The sequence below is a fragment of the Mobula hypostoma genome, chromosome 8 (genome assembly GCF_963921235.1).
Source record: "Mobula hypostoma chromosome 8, sMobHyp1.1, whole genome shotgun sequence".
Taxonomy (NCBI): Eukaryota; Metazoa; Chordata; class Chondrichthyes; order Myliobatiformes; family Myliobatidae; genus Mobula; species Mobula hypostoma.
Genome location: NC_086104.1, coordinates 52,964,156 through 52,988,780, shown reverse-complemented (window position 1 = coordinate 52,988,780; position 24,625 = coordinate 52,964,156). Strand labels below are relative to the sequence as shown.

General features: G+C 38.5%; 1 protein-coding gene across 22 annotated transcripts in view; it reads left to right on the top strand.

Moving 5' to 3' along the window:
• Positions 1-24,625, top strand: part of nrxn1a (neurexin 1a) — a 1,799,241-nt gene that overhangs the window by 1,280,493 nt on the left and 494,123 nt on the right. For 4 of the 22 annotated variants that reach the window (XM_063055862.1, XM_063055861.1, XM_063055860.1 and 1 more), the window contains exon 1: positions 12,550-13,419. The exons of the other annotated variants lie outside the window; for them this stretch is intronic. In XM_063055862.1, the coding sequence (XP_062911932.1) occupies positions 13,170-13,419 (250 nt within the window). In that variant the 5' untranslated portion in view covers positions 12,550-13,169. Of the gene's footprint in view, positions 1-12,549; positions 13,420-24,625 lie in introns of those variants that run through there. 22 annotated transcript variants of the gene reach the window in all.

Here is a 24,625-nt window from a genome sequence, read left to right as displayed (position 1 = left end):
GCTGCATCATAATTTGCTAATTTTTATACTCTGTGCCAGACAAGCTTTCTCTTTCCACCCTGTCCAATCATATAATTACTGTTAAGGGACTATGGGTTTGCACACAAGACCCATCTATGCAGCAAAGATCTTAAGGATCCTGTATCTACTCTACTTTTTGCATTAGATTTTCTAAAATGTATCACCTGATCTTTATCCAGGTTAAGCTCTATCTGCCTTTGTTTCACCCAAATTTATAACCGGTCAATATCCATGCTAAATCCCTTGACGACCTTCCTTGCTATCCACAACTCTACCAATTTTTGTGTCATTTACAGATTTACTAATAAGACTGCCTATATTATAATCAAAATATAGGGCAGCATTGTAGCGTAATAGTTATCACAATGCTTTACGGTACCAGTGACCCGGGTTCAATTCCCACCGCTGCTTGTAAGGAGTTTGTACGTTCTACCTATAAACATGTGGGATTCCTCCAGTTGCTCTGGTTTCCTCCAACAAAGGTGTGCTGTTGAGTAGGTTAATTTGTTGTTGTAAATTGTTCCGTGATTAGCTGGGGTTAAATTGGGGGATTGCTGGGTGGCATGTCTTGAAGGGCCAGAAGGGCCTGTTTCACACTATATCTCAATAAATAAAAGATAAATACATACATTGTTAATATATATTAATATGTCCTGCAAGGTACAATTAGTAACAGACTTCCAGTCAGAAAAATAGCTGTTCTATCTGCTTTGTCTTCCCACCATGATGAAGCCAATACAAACATCAGTGAACCTCCTGTGCGATTTCCCTTAGCATTTGTTTTCTGTGTGCTTTTGTCTATCCTCATGTTTTGCCAATGATTAGAGTGTGGTTGATGAAAAGATACCAATTTGCAACGTTGTTAATGGGTTTGGGGAGTTCAGTTGAGCAGCTTTGCGCTGAGAAAGCCTAGCTTAGAACACACCATGTTCTTGTACTCAATGCTCTGACTGATAACAGCTATATGTCTTCTTAACCACCGTAGCTACCTGTGTTGTATCCTTCAAATTCTCTGGACTTGCATACCAAGGTACCTTTATACCTCATGACTCTCCGGGATTAACTTCCATGATGCATAATCTTAATAGTACTCTCAAAATGGATCACTTCCTTTATCTGCCACTTCACCATTTAACACACAAAACCTTCCAACCATGAACACATCAGTTATTAATATGCTAAATGAGAGTGTCCACTTGGTTCTGCAAGCTACCTTTAACTAAGCAACTTAAAAGTCAGTTTGTCTGTTTGAAACAACACAAATTAAGCAACCCATTGCCTTATACTTGACTCTTGAGCAATGATGAGGTAGGTGCAGTATCTCGTTACAGAGTGTCTTCAAAATACAGAACCTATTTACAAAGCTGTTCTATAAAGAGTGATAGTATTTTAAACTTCAAGCTGCTTTCCATTTACATTTTAAGAACTGAAGGCTGACTTCCAATGCAAACCAGAAGTTAAATAAAGCAATATAGTTGAAAGCTTACATACAACTATTTGTAACTTTTCAAATGGCAGCTGCTGTTGTTTAGAAAGCAAGCTTAGCAAACATGATAGATGGAGTTGATGTGGATAGGCTTTTTCCATTGAGAGTGGGGGAGATTCAAACAAGAGGACATGAGTTAAGAGTTAAAGGGCAAAAGTTTAGGGTTAACATGAGGGGGAACTTATTAACTCAGAGAGTGGTAGCTGTGTGGAATGAGCTTCCAGCAGAAGTGGTTGAGGCAGGTTTGATGTTGTCGTTTAAAGTAAAATTGGATAGCTATATGGACAGGAAAGGAATGGAGGGTTATATGCTGAGTGCAGGTCGGAGGGACTAGGTGAGAGTAAGAGTTCAGCACGGACTAGAAGGGCTGAGATTTCCTGTTTCCATGCTGTAATTGTTATATGCTTATATGAGATAGAAGTGAATATCTATCACAATAGGAAGGAACCTGTACTGGGCTGTTCTGTTCTATGTTCTAAATAACTTCATTGTCTGGTTTGCTCATACCCCTTTTCTTCCAAAGCTGGTCTTCATAATTAATATGCTGCTTTTATTGGTATTAATTCATCTTATTGTTTTGACTGATGCACCCACTCCAAACGACAAAAACATTTGAGGCGGCCAATATCCAACAATTATTTGAGGCAAAATAACAATGTTATCTTGGAATTGTGTCAATTGATTGTTTGAAGCAGTTTGCCTGAACGTTGAAATTGATCCCATGCTTCAACCAGTAAAAACTATTTAAGTTTTAAGATGCAAATGTTATTGCAAAAAGCAAAATATTCCCATTTTCACCCTTCTCCTTCAAACTATCCATCATATAAAGCAAATATAGTACAAATATCATCATGAACAATTAATTTGGGTAAAATACCTGCAGTAATTTTAAATAACTTATTATGTATAATTACTTAAACTGGCCAAAATAAGTTCCTCCATTATTTTGGAGCCAAATTCAAATGTAAGCTTCTCAACTAACTATGGTTTATGACACCTCTAGCCACCGTCTGGGGCCTACACTCAATATATATACAAACACCATGTATTTGCTGAACTTTGCAGTTAAACAGACATAATTAGCTGGAAACACTTAGCAAGTCAACCAGCGACCTTGGAAAGTGAAATTCTGAATATTTCAGTTTCAAGAGAAAATGTCTTTAACCTGAAACATTAACTCTGTTTCTCTCTATTCAAATAATTAACATAATGTTGAAACATTCTTTTTTTCTCTCTTGGAAAGTGACGGTAATATCAAAAGTTTTGCAATTCCTTTGTCTCGATTTAACCAGTGCGTATACTTGCTTTTGACACAAATTTGAGATCTGATTGTATTCTCTAATTTGTGGTAACCACAATTAACTGTCATGTTCAGTAAAGAGCAAAACATTGATTTATCTTTTCAAGCAACACACATAAAAAATGCTGGTGATCGCAGCAGGCCAGGCAGCATCTCTAGGAAGAGGTACAGTCGATGTTTTGGGCCGAGACCCTTCGTCAGGACTAACTGAAAGAGAAGCTAGTAAGAGATTTGAAAGGGGGAGGGGGAGATCCAAAATGACAGGAGAAGACAGGAGGGGGAGGGATGGAGCCAAGAGCTGGACAGGTGATTGGCAAAAGGGATATGAGAGGATCATGGGACAGGAGGCCTGGGGAGAAAGAAAAGGTGGGGGGGAAACTCAGAGGATGGGCAAGGAGAATAGTGAGAGGAACAGAGGGAGAAAAAGGAGAGAGAGAAAAGAAAAATTAATAATAAATAAATAACGAATGGGGTACGAAAGGAAGGTGGGGCATTAACGAAGTTAGAAAAGTCAATGTTCATGCCATCAGGTTGGAGACTATCCAGATGGAATACAAGGTGTTGTTCCTCCAACCTGAGTGTGGCTTCATCTTGACAGTAGAGGGGGGCATGGATAAACATATCAGAATGGGAATGGGACGTGGAATTAAAATGTGTGGCCACTAGGAGATCCTGCTTTCTCTGGCAGACAGAGCGTAGGTATTCAGTGAAATGGTCTCCCAGCCTGTGTCGGGTCTCGCCAATATATAGAAGGCCATATCGGGAACACTGGACGCAGTATATCATCCCAGCCGATTTACAGGTGAAGTGTCGCCTCATCTGGAAGAACTGTCTGGGGCCCTGAATGGTGGTGAGGGAGGAAGTGTAAGGGCATGTGTAGCACTTATTCCGCTTACAAGGATAAGTGCCGGGAGGGAGATCGGTGGGGAGGATGGGGGGGACGAATGGACAAGGGAGTCATGTAGCATTCCGGCAGGCAGGTTTGTCTCTGCAACACAGGTGTGTTTAAACTAAGTAGTGGGGGGGAGGGGACAAACTGGAAATACAAGGATGGAGATAAAGGGAAAGTGAGAATAAGAAAAGTTAAGAAAGACAGCAGAATCAACAGAGCAGAAAGCTCAAGAAGGGATCGTACAGTATGGTCAAGTGAAATAGGAATTGATATGGGAGGTGAGGGGAGTAATGAATTAAAAGTATTATATATGAATGCACGGAGTATAAGAAATAAAGTGGATGATCTTGAGGCACAGTTGGAAATTGGTAAGTATGATGGTGTGGGAATAACAGAGATATGGCTTCAAGTGGACAGAGCCTGGGAAATGAATATTCAAGGATACACGTCCTATCGAAAGGACAGACTGATGGGCAGAGGAGGTGGGGTGGCTCTGTTGCTGAGGAATGATATTCAGTCCCTTGCGAGGGGGGGGGGGACATAGTATCAGGAGACGTAGAGTCAGTATGGATAGAACTGAGAAATGCTAAGGGTAGAAAGACCCTAATGGGAGTTATCTACAGGCCCCCAAACAGTAGTCTGGATGTAGGGTGTAAGTTGAATCAAGAGTTAAAATTGGCATGTCGCAAAGGTAATGCTACAGTTGTTATGGGGGATTTCAGCATGCAGGTAGACTGGAGGAATCAGGTTGGTACTGGACCCCAAGAAAGGGAGTTTGTGGAATCCCTCCGAGATGGATTCTTAGAACAGCTTGTACTGGAGCCTACCAGAGAGAATGCAATTCTATATTTAGTGTTGTGCAATGAACCAGATTTGATCAGGGACCTTGAGGTAAAGGAGCCATTAGGAGGTAGTGACCATAATATGATAAGTTTTAAGCTACAATTTGGGAGGGAGAAGGGAAACTCGGAAGTGTCAGTATTACAGTTGAACAAAGGGAACTATGGTGCTATTGAGGGAGGGGCTAGCCAAAGTTCAATGGAACAATACCCAAGCAGGGATGACAGTGGAACAGCAATGGCAAGTGTTTCTGGGAATAATGCAGAAGGTGCAGGATCAGTTCATTCCAAATGGGAGTAAGGGGAAGCCGTGGCTGACAAGGGAAGTAATGGACAGTATAAAAATAAAAGAGAAGTATAACATAGCAAAGACGAGTGGGAAGCCGGAGGATTGGGAAACTTTTAAAGAGCAACAGAAGATAACTAAAAAGGCAATACGCGGAGAAGAAATGAGGTACGAAGGTAAACTAGCCAAGAATATAAAGGAGGATAGTAAAAGCTTCTTTAGGTATGTGAAAAGGAAAAAATAGTTAAGACCAAAATTGGGCCCTTGAAGACAGAACCGGGTGAATTTATTATGGGGAACAAGGAAATGGCAGACGAGTTGAACAGGTACTTTGGATCTGTCTTCACTAGGGAAGACACAAACAATCTCCCAGATATAATAGTGGCCAAAGGACCAAGGGTAATGGATGAACTGAAGGAAATTTATATTAGGCCAGCAATGGTGTTGGATAGATTGTTGGGTCTGAAGGCTGATAAGTCCCCGGGACCTGATGGTCTGCATCCCAGGGTACTTAAAAAGGTGGCTTTAGAAATTGTGGATGAATTAGTAATCATTTTCCAATGTTCTATAGATTCAGGATCAGTTCCTGTGGATTGTAGGGTGGCTAACGTTGTCCCTCTCTTCAAGAAGGGAGGAAGAGAGAAAACAGAATTATAGACCGGTTAGCCTGACGTCAGAGGTGGGAAAGATGCTGGAATCAATTGTAAAAGATGAAATTACGGCACATCTGGATAGCAGTAACAGGATTGGTCTGAGTCAGCATGGATTTACGAAGGGGAAATCGTGCTCGACTAATCTTCTGGAATTTTTTGAGGATGTAACTATGAAAATGGACAAGGGAGAGCCAGTGGATGTAGTGTACCTGGACTTTCAGAAAGCCTTTGATAAAGTCCCACATAGGAGAACAGTGGGCAAAATTAGGGCACATGGTATTGGGGGCAGAGTACTGACATGGATTGAAAATTGGCTGGCTGACAGAAAACAAAGAGTAGCGATTAACAGGTCCCTTTCGGAATGGCAGGCGGTGACCAGTGGGGTACCGCAGGGTTCAGTGCTGGGACCGCAGCTGTTTACAATATATATTAATGATTTAGATGAGGGAATTAAAAGTAACATTAGCAAATTTGCTGATGACACAAAGCTGGGTGGCAGTGTGAAATGTGAGGAGGATGTTATGAGAATGCAGGGTGACTTGGACAGGCTGGGTGAGTGGGCAGATGCAGTTTAATGTGGATAAATGTGAGGTTATCCACTTTGGTGGTAAGAATGGGAAGGCAGATTATTATCTAAACGGAGTCAAGTTAGAAAAAGGGGAAGTACAACGAGATCTAGGTGTTCTTGTACATCAGTCACTGAAAGCAAGCATGCAAGTACAGCAGGCAGTGAAAAAAGCTAATGGCATGCTGGCCTTCATAACAAGGGGAATTGAGTATAAGAGCAAAGAAGCCCTTCTGCAGTTGAACAGGGCCCTGCTGAGACCACACCTGGAGTACTGTGTGCAGTTTTGGTCTCCCAATTTGAGGAAGGACATTCTTGCTATTGAGGGAGTGCAGCGTGGGTTCACAAGGTTAATTCCCAGGATGGCGGGATTGTCGTATGTTGAAAGATTGAAGCGACTGGGCTTGTATACTCTGGAATTCAGAAGGCTGAGAGGGGATCTTATTGAAACATATAAGATTATTAAGGGATTGGACACGCTGGAGGCAGGAAGCATGTTCCCGCTGATGGGTGAGTCCAGAACCAGAGGCCACAGTTTAAGAATTAGGGGTAGGCCATTTAGAACGGAGTTGAGGAAAAACTTTTTCACCCAGAGAGTGGTGGATGTATGGAATGCTCTGCCCCAGAAGGCTGTGGAGGCCAAGTCTCTGGATGCTTTCAAAAAAGAGATGGATAAAGCTCTTAAAGATAGCGGAATCAAAGGTTATGGGGATAAGGCAGGAACTGGATACTGATAGTGGATGATCAGCCATGATCACAGTGAATGGTGGTGCTGGCTCAAAGGGCCGAATGGCCTACTCCTGCACCTATTGTCTGTTGTAGGAAGCGATCCCTGCAGAAAGCAGTGGGGCGGGGGAGGGAAAGATGTGCTTAGTGGTAGGATCCTGTTGGAGGTGGTGGAAGTTATGGAGAATAATACGTTAGACCCGGAGGCTGATGGGGTGGAAGGTGAGGACCAGGGGAACCCTATTCTTAGTGGGGTGGCGGGAGGATGGAGTGAGAGCTGATGTGCGTAAAATGGGGGAGATGCGTTTGAGAGCTGATAGTGGAGGAAGGGAAGCCCCATTCTTTAAAAAAGGAGGTCATCTCCTTCGTCCTGGAATGAAAAGCCTCATCCTGAGAGCAGATGCAGCAGAGACGGAGGAATTGCAAGAAGGGGATAGCATTTTTGCAAGAGACAGGGTGAGAAGAGGAATAGTCCAGGTAGCTGTGAGATTCTGTAGGCTTATAGTAGACATCAGTAGATAAGCTGTCTCCAGAGAGAGAGACAGAAAGTTCAAGAAGAGACCGGGTAAACTTTGAGGGCAGGGTGAAAGTTGGAGGCAAAGTTAATGAAGTCAACGAGGAAGCGGCGCCAATGCAGTCGTCGATGAAGCAAAGGAAAAGTGGGGGACAGATACTAGTATAGTCTTGGAACATGGATTGTTCCACAAAGCCAACAAAAAGGCAGGCATAGCTGGGACCCATACGGATGCCCATGGCTACACCTTTAGTTTGGAGGAAGTGGGAGGAGCCAAAGGAGAAATTATTAAGAGTAAGGACTAATTCTGCTAGACGGAGCAGAGTGGTGGTAGAGGGGAACTGGTTAGGTCAGGAATCTAAAAAGAAGTGGAGAGCTTTGAGACCTTCCTGGTGGGGGATGGAAGTGTATAGGGACTGGACATCCATGGTGAAAATAAAGCAGTGGGGGCCAGGGAACTTCAACTCTTCGAAAAAATTCAGTGTGAGAAGTGTCACGAACATAGGTAGGAAGGGATTGAACAAGGGGGGGGATAAAACAATGTTGAGGTATGCAGAAATGAATTCGGTGGGGCAGGAGCAAGCTGAGACAATGGGTCTACCTGGACAGGCAGGTTTGTGGATCTTCGGTAGGAGGTAGAAACAGGAAATGTGGGGTGTGGGAACTATAAGGTTGGTAGCAGTGGATGGGAGATCCCCTGAGCAGATAAAGTTGGTGATGGTTATATTTTCAGGTATCATGGCTTAATGTGCATTAACTTAAACAGAGGACATAATGTTTGCTGTGTTTAGACAACAATGACACCATTTGGTTGCATCCGCAAACAGGATGAGAAAACTTGTTTTCATTCAAACTGGTATTTACTTCTTAGCATGTTTCTCCCATTGGAGATAATGCAGCTGGCCAGATAGTGCTTTCTACCTCTTCCACATCCACACTTACCTGGGCCAGACACGGAGGGCCCATTACACTGGCAAGCTGTGTCCAAAATTCAGCAGCGTGTTTCAGGCAGCAACTGCATCTCCTGGTGTACTTCAGTGACCCCATAATTAAAAAGCTCCTGACAACAACAAAACTGGGGTGGGACTTCTCCACATGTGACAGTTGTCATTGATGTTACCAGTTCACGTCTCTCATATTCAGAGGTATTTAAAACCTAAATTCAAGATCAAGAATTCAAGATTGTATAATGTTATTTCCTGCTCATGTGGGTAAGGAGAATAAAATGATTGTTACTCCAGAGCAGATGCAGGGGGAAAAAAACACAAAAGATATAAAAAAAACAATAATAATAAAAAGCACAATTAAAGTACTTAAGATAGCTTATGTACGTTGATTGTATGTCCATAAAGTGACACTAGGCTGCACATAAGGTGACTGGTGGTGGAGTTAGTAGGTGGAGGTGTTGATCAGCCTTACTGCTTGGGAAAGTAACAGTTTTGAGTCTGGTGGTCCTGGTGTGGATGCTATATAGCCTGCTCGCTGATGAAAGTGGAACAAACAGTCCATGAACAGGGTGTGTGGGATTATTCATGATGTTACTGGCCCTTTTCTGGCACCTTTCTGTGTATATGTCTTTGGTGGGTAGGCTGGTGCCAGTGATGCGTTGGGCTGTTTTGGCTACCCATTGCAGAGCCTTTCTGTTCGCTGCAGTGCAGTTTCTGTACTAAGCAGTGATGCACGTCTGAGTATGGATGTGCAAAGTGTTGCCCTTGTCAGTCACCTCAGAAAGTAGAGGCATTGTTGAGCTTTCCTGACTGTGTAGGATGTGTTCTGGGACCAAGAGAGGTTGCATGTGATGTACACTCCCAGAAGTTTGAATTACTCGCAGTTACCACTGCTGTGCTGTCGATATAAGGGGTGGGTGTAATGGTGTGAGTTCTCCTGAAGTCAATAACCATCTCCTTTGTCTTGTTGACATTATGGAAGAGGTTACTTGCCTGGTACCGGACCTCGAGTTCTTCCACCTCCTCTCTGTAGGCCATCGTTGTTGGTGATGAACTCCACAAATGTTGTGTCATCAGTGAACTTGATGACACGATTGCTCGAGGGTTTGGATGTGCAGTCGTGTGTGAGCAGAGTGTACCGCAAAGGGCTCAGCACACAGTCCTGGGGAGTGCCCGTGTTGAGGATGATTGGGAGGGAGGAGCAGTTGTATATCGTGACTATCTGAGGTCTGTTGGTTAGGAAGTCCAATGCCCAGAAGCATAGTATTTAGACTGAGGAGTAGGAGTTTGTTCACCAAGATCTATGGAATTTTAATGTTGAACAGCAAACTGAAATCCAGAAATTCCATTCTGACATAAGTCTCCTTGTTTTCTGGGTGTGTCAGGGCCAGGTGTATGACTTATCTCGTAGAGAGGTTCTGTTGCTAAACAAACTGTTGAGTGCCCAATCTGGCAGAAATGGAGATATTGATATGTTCCATTATCAGCCATTCAAAGCCCTTCATGTTGCCCCTGAGTGCTAGTCATTTAGTTCTGATGGTGTAAGACAATGCAATTAATTTTCTTTAAAGTAACCTACCCTCCCTCTGCATCCTATATTTTAGTTCACACATAAAACAGTGGGTTCTTGGATCCAAGGACAATTTCCCTTTTAAATTCAAGCTGTGTACATACATCTACTGATGCCTCTGGGCACATCTTCAGTGATGTTCCCGGAATCATCGGGTGTTTTGGGTCTTTCAACATCATACACCCTCTTCCAGGTGACCCAGCCGGGGATAATCAGACCCCAGCTTGTGTCCAGATGGCTAGCTACTTATGACTCCATGGCTCCGCTCTTTGGTAGTAAATCTTGCAGCTTTGTATTTAGCATTACTAAAGAGCAGTGTTGGGATTTAATTAAGTGTCAACGGCTGACCATCAATGTTTTCAATTGGAACAGTAGACAGAAGGCAGTGATCTTGCCCACAACGTCAATATGTGCCAGTGACAACCTGAAAATATTTCTTACGTTACCACAATTAAAACAATTTTGCAACAGTTGTAATTTGTTACTGAAATGTTGATCTAAATATTGCAGGCATCTTTTAGTTTAATTACGTTTGTCATCATGAACATGATATTTTGATGTTTTTTTGGTTTGTTCTTTCTGCTTGACTGAAAAGCTAATTTGTGGCCAGCAGAGGACCCAAAATCTCCAAACAAATCAGACAAGAATTTAAAAATTCTTTCATGCTCAGTTCAGAAACATCAAGCACTCCCAATAGTCACCTGATACTTTCTGCGTTATTTGTTTTTAAAGGAAGTTTTACATTAGATATGCCCCTGAAGTACAAAGCCAACTAAAACAGGTAAAATTCAACTGTGAACTTACCTATTTGGAGCAGTTTTGGAAGTATGATTATCAATATTATTTTATTTCAAACCACATGTACAATCTTTTCTTGTGTTTCAAGTCAACTATATTCCAACAGAATGCTTTTTTTCCTGAAGGCAACTGAAAAGTAGAAATTCTTCAACAGAATATACAGTACACAGCTGCATTGAAAGAATTGCGGTATTTTGAAACACGTAGCACATAGTGACTTGACTTGGTGTTTCACAAGTGGCCACTCCTTGGAAAGCAGCAGATATTTCGAACCAGTGGAGAAATGCAAGCATCACAAGTTAGAAGAGAGAAATAATGAGCTGTGCTAAATTGCATGGTTAATTCACAGCCTGGAAGAAGTTGTGAATCAAATTGTAGACTTGTTTTGATGCAGAGATGGTTGGCCTATAGTTTTTTTTATAAAATTAGTTCAAAATTAATTTATCAGAACAAAAGCTAAGTGGTTATGTTACTGAACTCACAGTCTTTTGTTTTGAACTATTGATCTAAAGACAGGAGTTCAAATCCCACCACAACAGCTGGGGAATGTGAATTCATATAAATTAATTCTGTTTTTTTAATGAAATCCAAGTAATGAGAAAGCATATATAAAATTTCTCCTTCAATTGGTAGAGCCTTACTGTATGATCCATTTATAATAAGTTGTTCTTGTAAATACCGGTAAGTGTTTAAGTAGTCATTAACAAGATGTTCTACTCACCTGGCAAAAATCTTCTGGTCTATTCTGTGTGGAATATTAAAGAAATTGTTGGAGTGTGAAATGATCTCTGAATTTCAAATGGACATTGTTGTGTACTACAACAGGAGGAATTTATGTTTAGTTTGAGTACATCAAAGTATAGGTTTGTTTCAGTCCAGGGATGATTTACCTGTATATACTTCTTTAATTAGTCCCAGTACTGGTATATAAATGTATTCCCAATAAGACACTTGCCACGCTATTGTGTGTTCCAGAGCATTAATTAAATGGGCTGATTTAAGTTTGCACTAAGTTCAGCTTAAATACTGAAGAACATAATGAATTTATAAGATTAAGAGCTAAAAAAATTAAAATGGTGTTCATGTTCAGTGATTGGGTGACATTTAGTTTTATTTTAGTTGTACATGATTGAGAAAGGATTAAGCCTTACACCCTGTAAGAAATGCATCCCATCAATTTGCATATAGGATTGAAGAGACATTCATGTTGACCTGGTTTGTCTCCTAGCTTTAGTTTTATTTTAGAATGCAATACAGTAAGCACATTAATTTACAGATACTGTTTTTTATTGTACATCAGTGCAATGAATAACAATACCTTTGAGAGACTGTTGATATTACAAACACCTGTCAAGATAAATACATCGTTCTCAGGAGAGATTTACTTTCTCAGGATTGGTCTAGAAATGAAACAAAATAAAGGGTGATTTTTAAGAAATGTTTGTGAACAAAATTTCTGATTTTTTTCCCCCCAACAGAAATGCCATTAATTGAATTATCCCCTTTATTTCCAGAATTGTCACACACTATGTTTTAGAATTTGGGTACTTTAATATCTGTCAATGGAAGGGAGAGAGGTGTGAGTTTCTGGAGATGACTGTGCAATTAGAAGATCATCAAAAATGATGGATGAGTAGTTTGTGTTGAGGCATATTTAGTAGCTTTGGATTGAGCACCTGGTGGACCGTGCAGGGAGGTTCCTGACCAATCACAACAGTAGCTGCCTTCGTTCAAAAAATGTAAAGGACTAACTGAGGATATTGGAATCTCTGAATTGTCTTCTTGGGGGAGAATGGGACTTTTTATTTCATTAATTGATTATATTTTATGTAAAAAAAAATTGCAAGTGAATATTTCAAGGTTTTTCAATGTTTGTTTTCTAAGGTCTTTGCACGTCTTTGTTTCCTTTTTAAATGCAAGCACCACTGAATATCCCAATGTATTTCAGTATCCCTGTTTTAAAATAGGCTCTTCCTCTGCAATGCATCCAAGCTTCAGTGATTTGCTGTTTTGAGACTGCAGATTTGCATAGCCTTCTCACCAGCATGGTCTGTTCCAGGTCCTTTCATAAGTGTATACAATTCAGTGAGGAATATCCTGTGCCATTATTCTCTCTAGCCTGACTTCTGTATTCGGATTGGAGAGCAGGCTATTTATTGGGTGCTTTGGTCTGACACAGAGCTGTGCTGTGTGTTACATTTTTTTTTCCCCAGGCTGTAACTGGATTGAGGAAGCATTTTAATTTCCCTTACAGCATTGTGAAGTGCCATCCTGTAAAATTTAAATGATGTTGAATACCCAGTGGAGGATGATGATGTGCCTTATGTAGGGAAAGAGAAAAACCTCAGCATTCTCAGTCTTGGATCTATTGGAGTATTAACATACAGGAACCTGGTAGCTACTGCTGGAAATGCAGGTAGTTATGTTTTTCTAGCTGGGAACAGACTGCACTGACTGGATATTTAAAGTATGCTGTGGATTTCTTAGCAGAAGAGGACAACAGTAATAGGAAACTGTAAGGCAGACTTGAAATAATGGGCTGTGTACAATTGTGACATTTATTACATGGGGGATGCAAATCTTTTTCTCAGGGAGCATCATGAACCCGAGAGGAACAGTGAAGTCCAGCATTGAAACTATCACAACCTGTGTTCATTTGGCATTTTGGATAGTTTTTTTGACTTTCAGCTGTTTTTTTGGCGTGTCATGGAGTGCTTCGAGCTTAGGTGCAGCTCACCATAATCACCATTTTCATGGCAGCAAACACCATTCAGTGCCTATTGCTATATACAGGTCGCCTGCCTCACTGCAAAGAGGACATGGTGGGTTTTTTTCTTTTTATTTATCTTCTATTTCTTCATTTAATTGTCATATTAATGTAAAGTCTGCACTTAAAACCTTGAGGTTAAGATGAGTTTTGTGACTGCCAGTAATGTAATCTCATTGTTAAGAAACTGTAAGGAGGGGGACAGTTAAACTGGAGTGTTTAATTGTTTTAATTGAATCAATACTTCAATCGGTTCAAGTTAAATATATTGCAGTATTTTGGTCACAATTTTAATAAAACAATGATTAATGTACATAGGCAAATTGAAAACTTAAAATCCCTGTTCATAGCCTATGCAGTTTCACTATCATCCTTTGTTTGTGAATTTTAAATTTAACTCAGAGTTTCACACCATACAGTGGAAATGTCAAATTACTTACGTTTAATGTTTATTTAGGAATACATTTGAATTGTTTAAATTGTTCTGTGATTGACTTTGAGCATTTTTGACCTATTCGAGTTAGTACTGCCATCAGCAGCAGCAGTAATAGTTTAAAAACCAGAGCAAAAACAAAGTAAGGGTCGCTCAGTCATCTTGGATCTCTGTGCACTTTATGATTGTTGGAGCATTATTACTCATTTAGTATTCTCAGACTGTCAACTGAAATAATCAACTAAAAATGCAGCACAATGAATATTTTTCCAAATAAGCAGAAGAAAAAAACCTAAGGCTATATTGTTCCTGCAATGTGAAGTAAAAGAAGGAATGTGTATAATTTTAAGTCATAATACAATTGACCTGTTCCCATGATCTTAGTTTAACGGCATCTGAAACATTGGCTTCCTTTCACCAGTGAAACTGCAGCTGCTGATTGGAATATATCGGTTCATCCTTCTTTATTTTCTCTTCATTCCATGCCTCATTTAAACCATCATCCCATGCCACTTCTGAGGTGACAAAACAGATCTTATGCTTAACCTTTGCATACTTGCACAGGTTGACCCTGTTTGGATGATTAGACATTAGAATCTAATTTGATCTTTGTTATTGAGCATCCTACTTGAATGACAAAAAAAGCTTTGGGAATGTAATGTGAATATTTTAAATATTATCTGTACCTCATACAAGGCTGGTGAAAGCTGTCAGGCTGAAATATTTTATCAATTTCTAAATTATAACTTACCCAACCTAAAGCATTAACACGTGGATAATTTATATAAAATGTATCATCTGTGAAATAAGAGGCAATTTTAATACTTTTCATCATATATGCCCCTATTGTGATTTCTTTTATATTGGCTCTCTGCCTCCTATGTTTCTGCAAGTGCAAGATATGCAGTCTTTGATGTTGTCTGTGGAAAATCTATAGCACTGTAATCACAAGTGGATAAATGTTGGTAGGTTCTTGATAAGCATCTGAATACAAGCTACATTGCCCTGAAATAACACAAGATATTGGCCATGCTCACACTCATCCATTTTGCTCAATAAATAACCTTTCAGTATTTTCATTTGCCTGTAACTGTAATTCCTCTTGCTAACCATTAAGATAACTATTTGTATTTGATATAGATAACCAATAGTTATTAATGTTTTTTCACTATACCTTTTATGAATGATCACATATTCTATCAGTAAAAGATTTTGATGTAGTTATTTTAAAGATGTAATAATTAACACAGTGATGGCAATGTGTCATGTTAAATTGTTTCCAGCAGGACTTTGAACAAAACAGGTAACTTGTCAATTTTAGTATATTCAACTATGGTTGGTAGGGATGGCAGCAATTTAAAGCCCAGAATAATTTATTTGTAAAGCATCTAATTTGGAAGTCACAAGTGAAATAAAGATTCAGCCGAGTGAATAAAATTAGAAGTTATTTCACATTTCTCTGTTAAAGTTGATTGCTCAGTTTGATCGGAATCATCTGTGATAAAACTATTTGTGGAGCAATATTCTTTTTTAATTCATTTGTCAGATCTGTTGTTCCCCTTTACCAGAAAATTCAATATTTAATTTATTCCAGTCCCTTAACTGGTTCAATGAAGAAATATATTTTGTGTTTGAAAGTACCAATTTGCTCAGTTTTCAAAGTTAGTTGGAGTGAAGAATAATTATTAGAGTGCTATGATTTATGGTGAATTTGATTCCTTTTGCCATTAGACAATAAAATATTGTGAAAATCTCCAAATAACAAAGTATAAAGAGATGCATCCATAAATGATGGAACCCACTTTATCCTACATTTCTTGAGTGTGTTAGCACTTTACCACAAATTAATATTGTTCTCGGATTTCATAAGTTAAAGCTTTGTATGTTTTAAACTTCGTGTGCAGTGCTTTTCCAGTAATTCAAATTCACATATGTTTGTTATCCTGGTGTCATTAGATTTGTAACGTATAATTCTGATTTGAGATTTATTTGCTGTTTTTCCTGATGTTATATTTGGTTATTGGTCCTTATTTCATGTGATGGTTAAGGTATTAAGTATTAACTTACTACGAATTGCATTATGTCACTGACCACAAGACATAGGAGCAGAATTAAACTATTCGGCCCATTGAGTCTGCTCCACCACTTGATCCTGGCTGATTTATTTTTCTGTGCAACCCAATTCTCCTGGCTTCTGCCTGTAACCTTTGATGCCTTTACTACTAATCAAGAAACTTCTGCTTTAAATATACTCAATGACTTGACTTCCTCGGCCATCTGTGGCATTGAATTGCACATATTTACACATTCTGGCTAAATAAATTCCTCCTCATTTCTATCTAAAGGTACATCCTTCTAGTCTGAAGCTAAGCCTTCTGGGCCTCGACTCTCTCACTATTGGAAACATACTGTGCATGTCCACTCTATTGAGGCCTTCCAATTTTCAATAGCGTCATTCTTGCGAGCATTCTCTGGACCCTCTCCAATGCCAGCATATCTTTTTGTAAATATGGGTTAATATGAAGAAGGAGATGTTCTTGCACAACTGTATAAGTTTTTATGTTAACATTCCTAATGTCTTACTAATGGAGGCACGACCTTTTTGGCTATTAGATAATTTGATTTGAGTGTGTCTTGAGTGGAGCAGCAGATGTGTGCAAATAGAGTATGTTGATTGTCCATAATCCTGTGTTTAAAGTAGATGTATATGACTGAGATCCCATGAAGTTAACCTCACATTCTCAGTTTTTCTGAATCAGTTGGTATCTGAAGGTAGAATAGAATAGAAACATTCCAGAATGTTCAGAAATCACAAAATAACCTGAACTGTTTACAAAAATAGATAGGCAATGATAGGAATCTAAATTGAAACTTTTGAGTTGACTGTTACTGAAACTAGTAGTTTTTCAGTGGTCAAGATTTATTCATTCATTTCCATACCACTAGAGGGTGTCTTGTGCAGCAATGAGAAGAGAGAGAAGTGCTTGCAGATGTCCTACTTAAATTAGCACTGTTCTCACCCAATCATAAATTAAATCTGACAGCAGATCCTAGTAGGAGCCTGGATGTGTGAGGAAAATCAAGACAGAAGTGGTGGATTTAAACATTTAAGCAAATATGTTGATCTGAGGAAAAGAATAAATGAATGCACTAAATTGTTCAGTCTGTGTTGCTGCTTCACAAAATGACAAGAGGAATAATGCACTAAATAAAAATTCTCAAACCTAAAATTGGAGTGATATTTGCTCAAATTATCTTTTATACCTTCTTAATATTCAGTGCCATATCTAGGTATATTTATGTCAGCAGTCTTGAATGGACATCAGCCAAACAGAACAATCACTGATTGATTTATTTGAAGTAAATGACAAGTTCTTTTATGTTACTTGGTCGTAATGTATTGTTAAAAATCCAGATATAAAAACCGTATTCTAGACACTCTACATTAACAATAGTCAAGGAGAAGATGAGGCCAATCAGTGCCTGCATGAGTTTTTAAAGTCTAAATACATAGGATATTTCACAGGATCGAAGAAAAAAAGAAATCAATTAAGAGTAAGGACATGGTAAAATTATTTCTGATTTTAGCCTAATAAAAATGTAAATGAAGGAACCATTCAAAAAACAACAAAAAAGAAATTTGGAGTCCCGTTACTGAGAAACGAAATGAATGGAGAGATGGGAAATTTGATCAGCACTGAGGGTATTGACTAAATGGGAGAGAAATATTTTGGTTTTCGGAATCCATTTTAATGTTCTGTCCAGCAAAGCAAACAAGGTATATTTTAGAAACTATTTCATGAATTATTCTGTCATAGAAAATACTTCCTTGGTGGAAATTCTGCTTTAAAACAAGGTTATGCTTTTGTACTAAGGTAGAAATTGTTTGAAAAAGAACGAGATAGTTCTTCAGGTATTCTGAAAGAAAATCCTTCCCTTGGCATTTGTCATCAAAACAGATGAATTGGTCATTAGTATTGCTGGTTTGTATGTCACCTTGCAGAATGCCAACATAGCAATGGCTAATCTTCAAAAGTAAATTATCTAGTTTTAGCAGCACATATAAAAGTTGCTGGTGAATATAGCAGGCCAGGCGGCATCTCTAGGAAGAGGTACAGTCGACGTTTCGGGCCGAGACCCCTCATGTTTGCGTTATCTAGTTGTAGGATTGGAACATTCCCAGGGTAGAAAGATTCTTTGAATAAAGATCAACAAAAATGGTTCCTTTAACAATAAATTGGACTTGCAAAAACTATAGTTATTTTAAGAACTGAGAGAAACAAGATGTGAATCATCCCAGATGAAGGGCATGATTGAGATCAAGATATGATGATGAGAATAATGTGGAAGGAAGACGAGTAAATTGATAATTTCCCAAACAATGGCAATTGACTACTAAGAGCAGAATTGAGTAATGCACATTTCAAATTCACCAGTTGAATGGTTTTGCCAAAAACACACTGGGGAAAAAATGTAGTTTGCAATTACGTATTGTCTCTCATGTACTGAAGTATTCCAAAGTGCCTTTGTTTCTCTTGGAAAATTATACACACATTTGAAAGATGAATTGTAGATCTGGTTTGAACTAGCAGGAAAGCCACAGTTGTTTCCTTGCAGAGTTGATGGTTAAAATTGGATCATATCAGTGTCATAGAATTCCAATTGGCATTGAGTCGCATTGCATCTCGTAGAGTCTGCCTAGTGCCTCATATGGTGTTAAAACAGCAGTATGATAATTAAATATTGGAGCTACTCAATTTTAACTGTTGTTTGCTCCATTGTAGAGTTGTAGCAAGAGCTTTCAACAATTCCTTGGGTCTTGAGGGCAAACAGTGAGTTAGAAAGGAGTATTGCTAGCTGATATTTTAATGATATGAGAAAAACACTTTATTCTCTCTCAAATTTGGATATGCATGTGTAAGAAAGAAGAACCAGATAAATGGTGCACTTTGATTTTTGCTGGTATAGCTACTGTACATTGCAAAGACATATTAGAGCAAAATTGATGATGGCTTATTGGTCAAGGAATTAACCAGCATTTACAGTATGAGTTGACAAGATGATTGCCATTTTGTAGCTCTAAACTCTAATGTCATTTAATCTCTGATAGTTGAACATGCATCTCTTCGAGGGAAATCTTAAAAGAACTATGATAAGAGTTGCTTAAATATCTTTTTTTGATGTTATTTCATTTTGGATGCCTTTCACCAAAGTGGAGGAAATGGTTTAACTTGTGTTTTCATTATGAATTAGAGATTAGTTGGTGCTTAAACTGAAGTTTTGGTCTACAGTGTGGATTGGAAAGTAAGTAGACAGTGCAGGATTCAAGAGCTCCCAGAATGAGGTAACATGTGCAGTAGGTCTTTAGAGACAAGATAAGAAAGATTATAAAGAAAGAAAGATATAAAGGAAGATTCTACGACTGCTGTGACTCCCTCTTACTTCCTTTGCATATTGATACCCGGACCCATGATAGTGCGACACTATGTAGAGCTACTTTTATGTTTATCTCTTGTGTTGATTTTGCTGCAGTAAAAGTGAAGATTTTAGACATCGGATACCATCTCCAAGGTGCTTAGGATATGAAGAGGAAGTCTCCACCTATTTTAATACTGATTCTAGATGTACAGTGCCTTCTGCAAGAAAGTAAAGTGTGCCAGCAAGACACTTGCAGTCTGTTTGTGATTAAATAGCTGTTGAGTATCTTCCAATTGTTGTAACTGGAACATGTGAATATTAGATGCAACTCTTGATTAATAGAAATTGCCAGTGGGTTGGTGACTGTGGTATGGAGTGGCAGAATTGAGCTGGAGTCGATGGAATATGAAGATCTGTTCATTGGACTTGCCTGTTCATTAAATCATCAAGTTCCAAAGGTGTTTCTTTCATGGCCATTACAATGCTTTAACCCCACTGGCCTCATATCATTGATCTGGTCTCTGTCTCTTAACAGCGCAGGACATACATTCATCAAAAACACTTGGGCTTTGTCTGAAAACCTGGTGCCATTGATTTCCCTATAAGTGTGATTCACTCTTTTCCCAAGTCAGAATCACTTGTGCAATGGCTGCCACTATTACTCCATCATTAGTACATCTTCCCTCCAAGCATTCAGCTTTTAAGTAGTGCAATTTAGTAATGATTTTGACTCTTCAGACATAGCCAGCTGCATGTAAAAAGAAGCATAATGAACAGGCTGTACAAAATTGGCATGCTGCCTGCATTATACTGTACAAGCTCGAGTTAATTGTTTATCATGGTCCCTGCATTCTTTTTTGAAGGCTATCCAATTTAATCACTGTTCAGATAATACGTAGCCATTCTTAGGCTTTCAGCTGCTGATGGATGGCTCCTAAAGCGACAGAAAGAGGCCCATGTTTAAATATTACCTTTTTCATTGGGTCAATTCTTTTGACATACTGGGTGGTAAGAGAACCAAGCGAACAGAAGAAAAAGGTGCTGAAGCAAACCAAGAGCTTTCATTTACTGCAGGGAATCTCTGATCTAAGGTACTTTCTATTAGCAAAAGATCTTGGCTGTGCTGAGCTCAGAGAGGATCTATTTTGACAAGTAATTCTGACTTCAAGTTGCTCATAACTATTGCTTCTGAGGTTACTCCAAAGCATAGGACAAGGACTGTTAGAATGGGAAACTGCTTCTTCCCCCAGGTTGTGAAACTACTGAACTCCCTGCCACCAGCCAGGCATCATCACGTATGAAAAGCCAATAAATTTAAACCAATTATTCTTAACTTGTGCCATAAATGCACCTTATTATTAATGTCTTTTTGGAATATTACTTTTTATGTTGTGTGTGGGTTGTATATACTGTGTTGTATTGTGCATTTTGGTCTAGAGAAATGTTGTTTCATTTGGTGGTATACATGAATATGGTTGAATGACATGAACTTGAATAAAGTGCTTTGCAGTTTGCTTTACTTGGTCTGTGTAGTTATTTTGATGTCCTTCCTGAAAAGGCCCCAGGGAACTATTGCTCTTTTGGCGTTTGAAAAAAAAACTCTTTCTGTTTGGACACCAGCAATTCAACCATTCCACCCTCGCCCCCCACCTTTTATTTTGAACAACTGATGTGAATCAAACTGGATTCTTGACTCTTTGGAATAACAGAGAAATCTGCCATCACTAGAGTAGGCTGCTTTTGTTTTGAAATATGTTAATGAGCAGCAATTTTACTTATGTACTCCCTTTCTGGTATAAAAAGGGATAAGTGTAACACTGACAAGGCTGTCTGTTTCTCCCATCCTGAGTTATCCTGGAAGTAGTAGTGTGCTATTGGATTTGACCACTGAAATGTCTGTAATGTTGCTACATTATGTTGTTAAAGTAGTAATCCAGAAATAATGGTTCATTGATAATTTTTGGATATCATTTTCATGCGTCAAAATCAACAATAGGAAGTTTGTTCCTGTACATTGTTGTCTTTTCTTCAGCAGTAGGGGTTACAGGAAAGCAGAGTGTTCAAAGAATAACTTAGTGTTGCAATGTTGCGATAGTGTTGCAAAATATCTATGATGAATTTGAGGATGGGATGACCTTTATATATCACTCTCGACATTGATAGTAGGTGAATATTTCATTTCATTGCTTGTCATATTTTCTGAACTTGAGAATGAATTTTAAAATAAAGAAAAATATCAGAATTTTAAAAATAAGGATTGAATTTTAGGTTTGCTGTATTCCAAGAGAGTGAATTTGTTATCACAGCTTGTTGGCCACGTTATCCATGGCACATATTAACTCCAGCTTTTAACATAATTTTTATGTCTAATCACAGTTTAGAGGTTTTTTAGTGTGGTTCTTGATTAGGATGACAAGATGACTATGATGTATAAGATTATGCATAAGATGTAATTGTTTACGACTGCTATTTTCTGGTCTCAAGCAGAACCTTACTGCTGATCCCATCGGTCACTTAAAACTGGCACAAAATACTTCAGACTTTTCTGTAGAATCTGAAAAATTTGGCGATTGACTCTCAGCATGCTACTCCTGACAGCAGCTCACATATTAACTAACATTTCACTACAATGAGAAAATACTGTGCACTTGCTCAATAAAATTATGCTCTTGCACCAACTCCACAGAATCAATAACAAAAAAAGACAGGTTAGCCTTTCTGATTTGTACAAGAAGGTTTCAAAATTCAGAAAATGTTTAGTTTGTAAAATAATTAACTTGAATTAGTGTTTCTTCTTGATAAACATTTAAATATTAAGTATCATATTCTACAACTAATTCATTTTCTATATATGTCAGAATATTTCCACTCAACAACAATATCTACAAATTCCTTTGCAAAATTCCCTTAAAAGAACTGATGTGGAGTCAAAATTGGCTTAACAGAGAGTAGGGCAATTTGTGGCCATCTCCACTTGTCTTTGTGCTTTTTGGGAGATGCAATTCTTAGCTCTTCATTAGCCATGATAGTATTTTCCTGCTCAAAACTCGAAGTTATGTCAACGGAAGTTCAACATCCGAAATTTATCACCAGTGTGATTTTTTTTCCAACCTCGACTACTGTGAAAAATGACAGCGTTTATTTATTCACAGTATGTTTCAGCCTTTACAAAGACTGAATTCTTTGTCCTTCCTGTGATGTCCTGCAATTTAAAATATGGACTTGTGCATCTGCTTGGATTGCTCTGCCTTTGCTCTCAGGGTTCAAGGTCAATATGGCTTGCTGCTGATCTTTGCCATGTCTTGTCGGTTGCTACTCATTTTTCGAATTGTGGATCCCATTTTTTAGGGGCCCTCTACAAGTAGCATAAGGAAGACCGTTAATACAGCTTTAAGTCCTTTTAGTGGAAGCTAGGTCATTCATATGCTATAATGTTTGTGCTGAGTTATTAATAGTTTAAGGAACAGCACAGATTATGCAATCAAAAAAAATATACTGACTAGCTAAAATCACATTTTAATTTTTTTTAAATGTATATTACGGTTGCCACTGAGATTCCCATTGAGCTCCAAAATTTTATTCTAAATTGGCCAATGGCTTCTCTGTCTTGCATTGGCTTTCTATAAAATAGATTAAGAGGCTGGGGAAACAGCAATGACTCGCAGTGCTTTGCAGGCGAGGGTACAATTTGTGGTTACAGTTTTACCAGAGGAAAAGGTGACTTGTGTTTGACATGATCCAAAGAAAGACATGCGTTTTATTTAGAACTTTGCAGAGTAAATGTGTAATTATGGAGAAGTGCAGACTCAGGCCTATGATTTGGAACTCAGGTCTAATTGATGCTATGGGCCATAAAGACTCTGGGAATAATGATTTATCCATAATGGCTTCTTGCTAATTCAAAGGTTCCTGTGTTCTTCAGTTCTTCGTCTCCAGTTTTCTTTTACTTTATGGTCCTTTGCTTTAATCTTATTCATAAAGGTGTAATTGTATCTGTAATTTTTTTAAACAGTTAATATAAAAGGAGGAAGGAAGGAATTTATTCCTGCACTTCTGTCCTGCAAACTGAAGTGCATCACAGCAAGCTCAGACTGACAGTCTGGTTGATTATTCTCCCACCCCATGGGGATAAGTCTGGCCATGACATGCTGTTGCTTTTCAATGATGCATTTGAAAATTCAGTGGTGTGGAAACCTACAGGTGTGAACTTATTTCTGGTACCTTTCCATATTGATCCTTCAAATCTGTTTCAGTTTATGCTTTTAAACCAAATCAATGCATAGGATTTTCTTTTTTTTTGTTCTCTGCTTCAGAAACTGGTGGAAAACATTGGAAATTGTATTATAGGTGTTGGATAGCAAAATTTTAAAAATATAATACTGCAGGTGTAATCCTTCAACATAATTGAGGTGTAAGCTATATGAATTGAATGTAGCTTTTGCAAACAAGTAATTATTCAAAAACCTAGTGGTGGTGCAAAATGTATCAGTCTCTGGAAGCAAGTGGAAATGGAAATCAAAGGACATTCATAATGCCAAAAATCATACCAATCCCCATTGGCTATAATTTTGTTCACACCTACAGTACAGATATTAATGTCACTTCATACCATTACAATACCACAACCACGTGCTTGATAATTAGAATTACACTGCTGTGCATTTTTGTGTTATTAATCTCGTGATTTATCCATTTTGATTTACATCTTATTTTAATAGAGCTCAGGAATGGATGAAGATAGCTCCTTTCAGTTATGAAAAGGCAGAGGATTTATAATCTTTATCTAATGCCTGTAAAATAAGAATTTAATTAAAGGACAATTGAGGCTGAAACAGAAAATTACTACTTTTGTATGTTTAGGGGAATCTATTTGAGGAATGAGCCTATAATCATATGTTTCCCAGAGATAGTACTGTGGCAGTTCTGGCTGTGCAATTACATAAGCTAAAAATAAGGATATTTAAAATAAATGGATGCGCAGAAACAAAGCATTTCTCCAGGGTAGATCTGCTGGCATGAAAATATGGGTTCTATTCAAGAAAAGCAAAATATTTTAAGTTTATGACAACCAACTGCTCTATTAATTTTTAATGTAATGCATTTTCACTTGCCTTGTAACAATAATTTTTGATCCCCTTCATTCTTATCATTTGGTACTTCTCACAACATATTCTTAATTTCGAAAATATCAGGTTGAAGTTTTTCCTCCATTGCTTCTCTGAAAAGTAAAATAGCAGCAGTGTATTGTTATATTGTGTGAAACTTGTGTGAGTCAGACCCCTCCCCCTTGTGTCCTTTTAATTAGCTTCATTGAGCGTTTTTCTGCAAATGCACGTGCCCTAGTAAAAACAGTGCAAATGTATCCATGGCTGAACACCAATGCACTTCGCTGTGAAATTTCCTAATTATC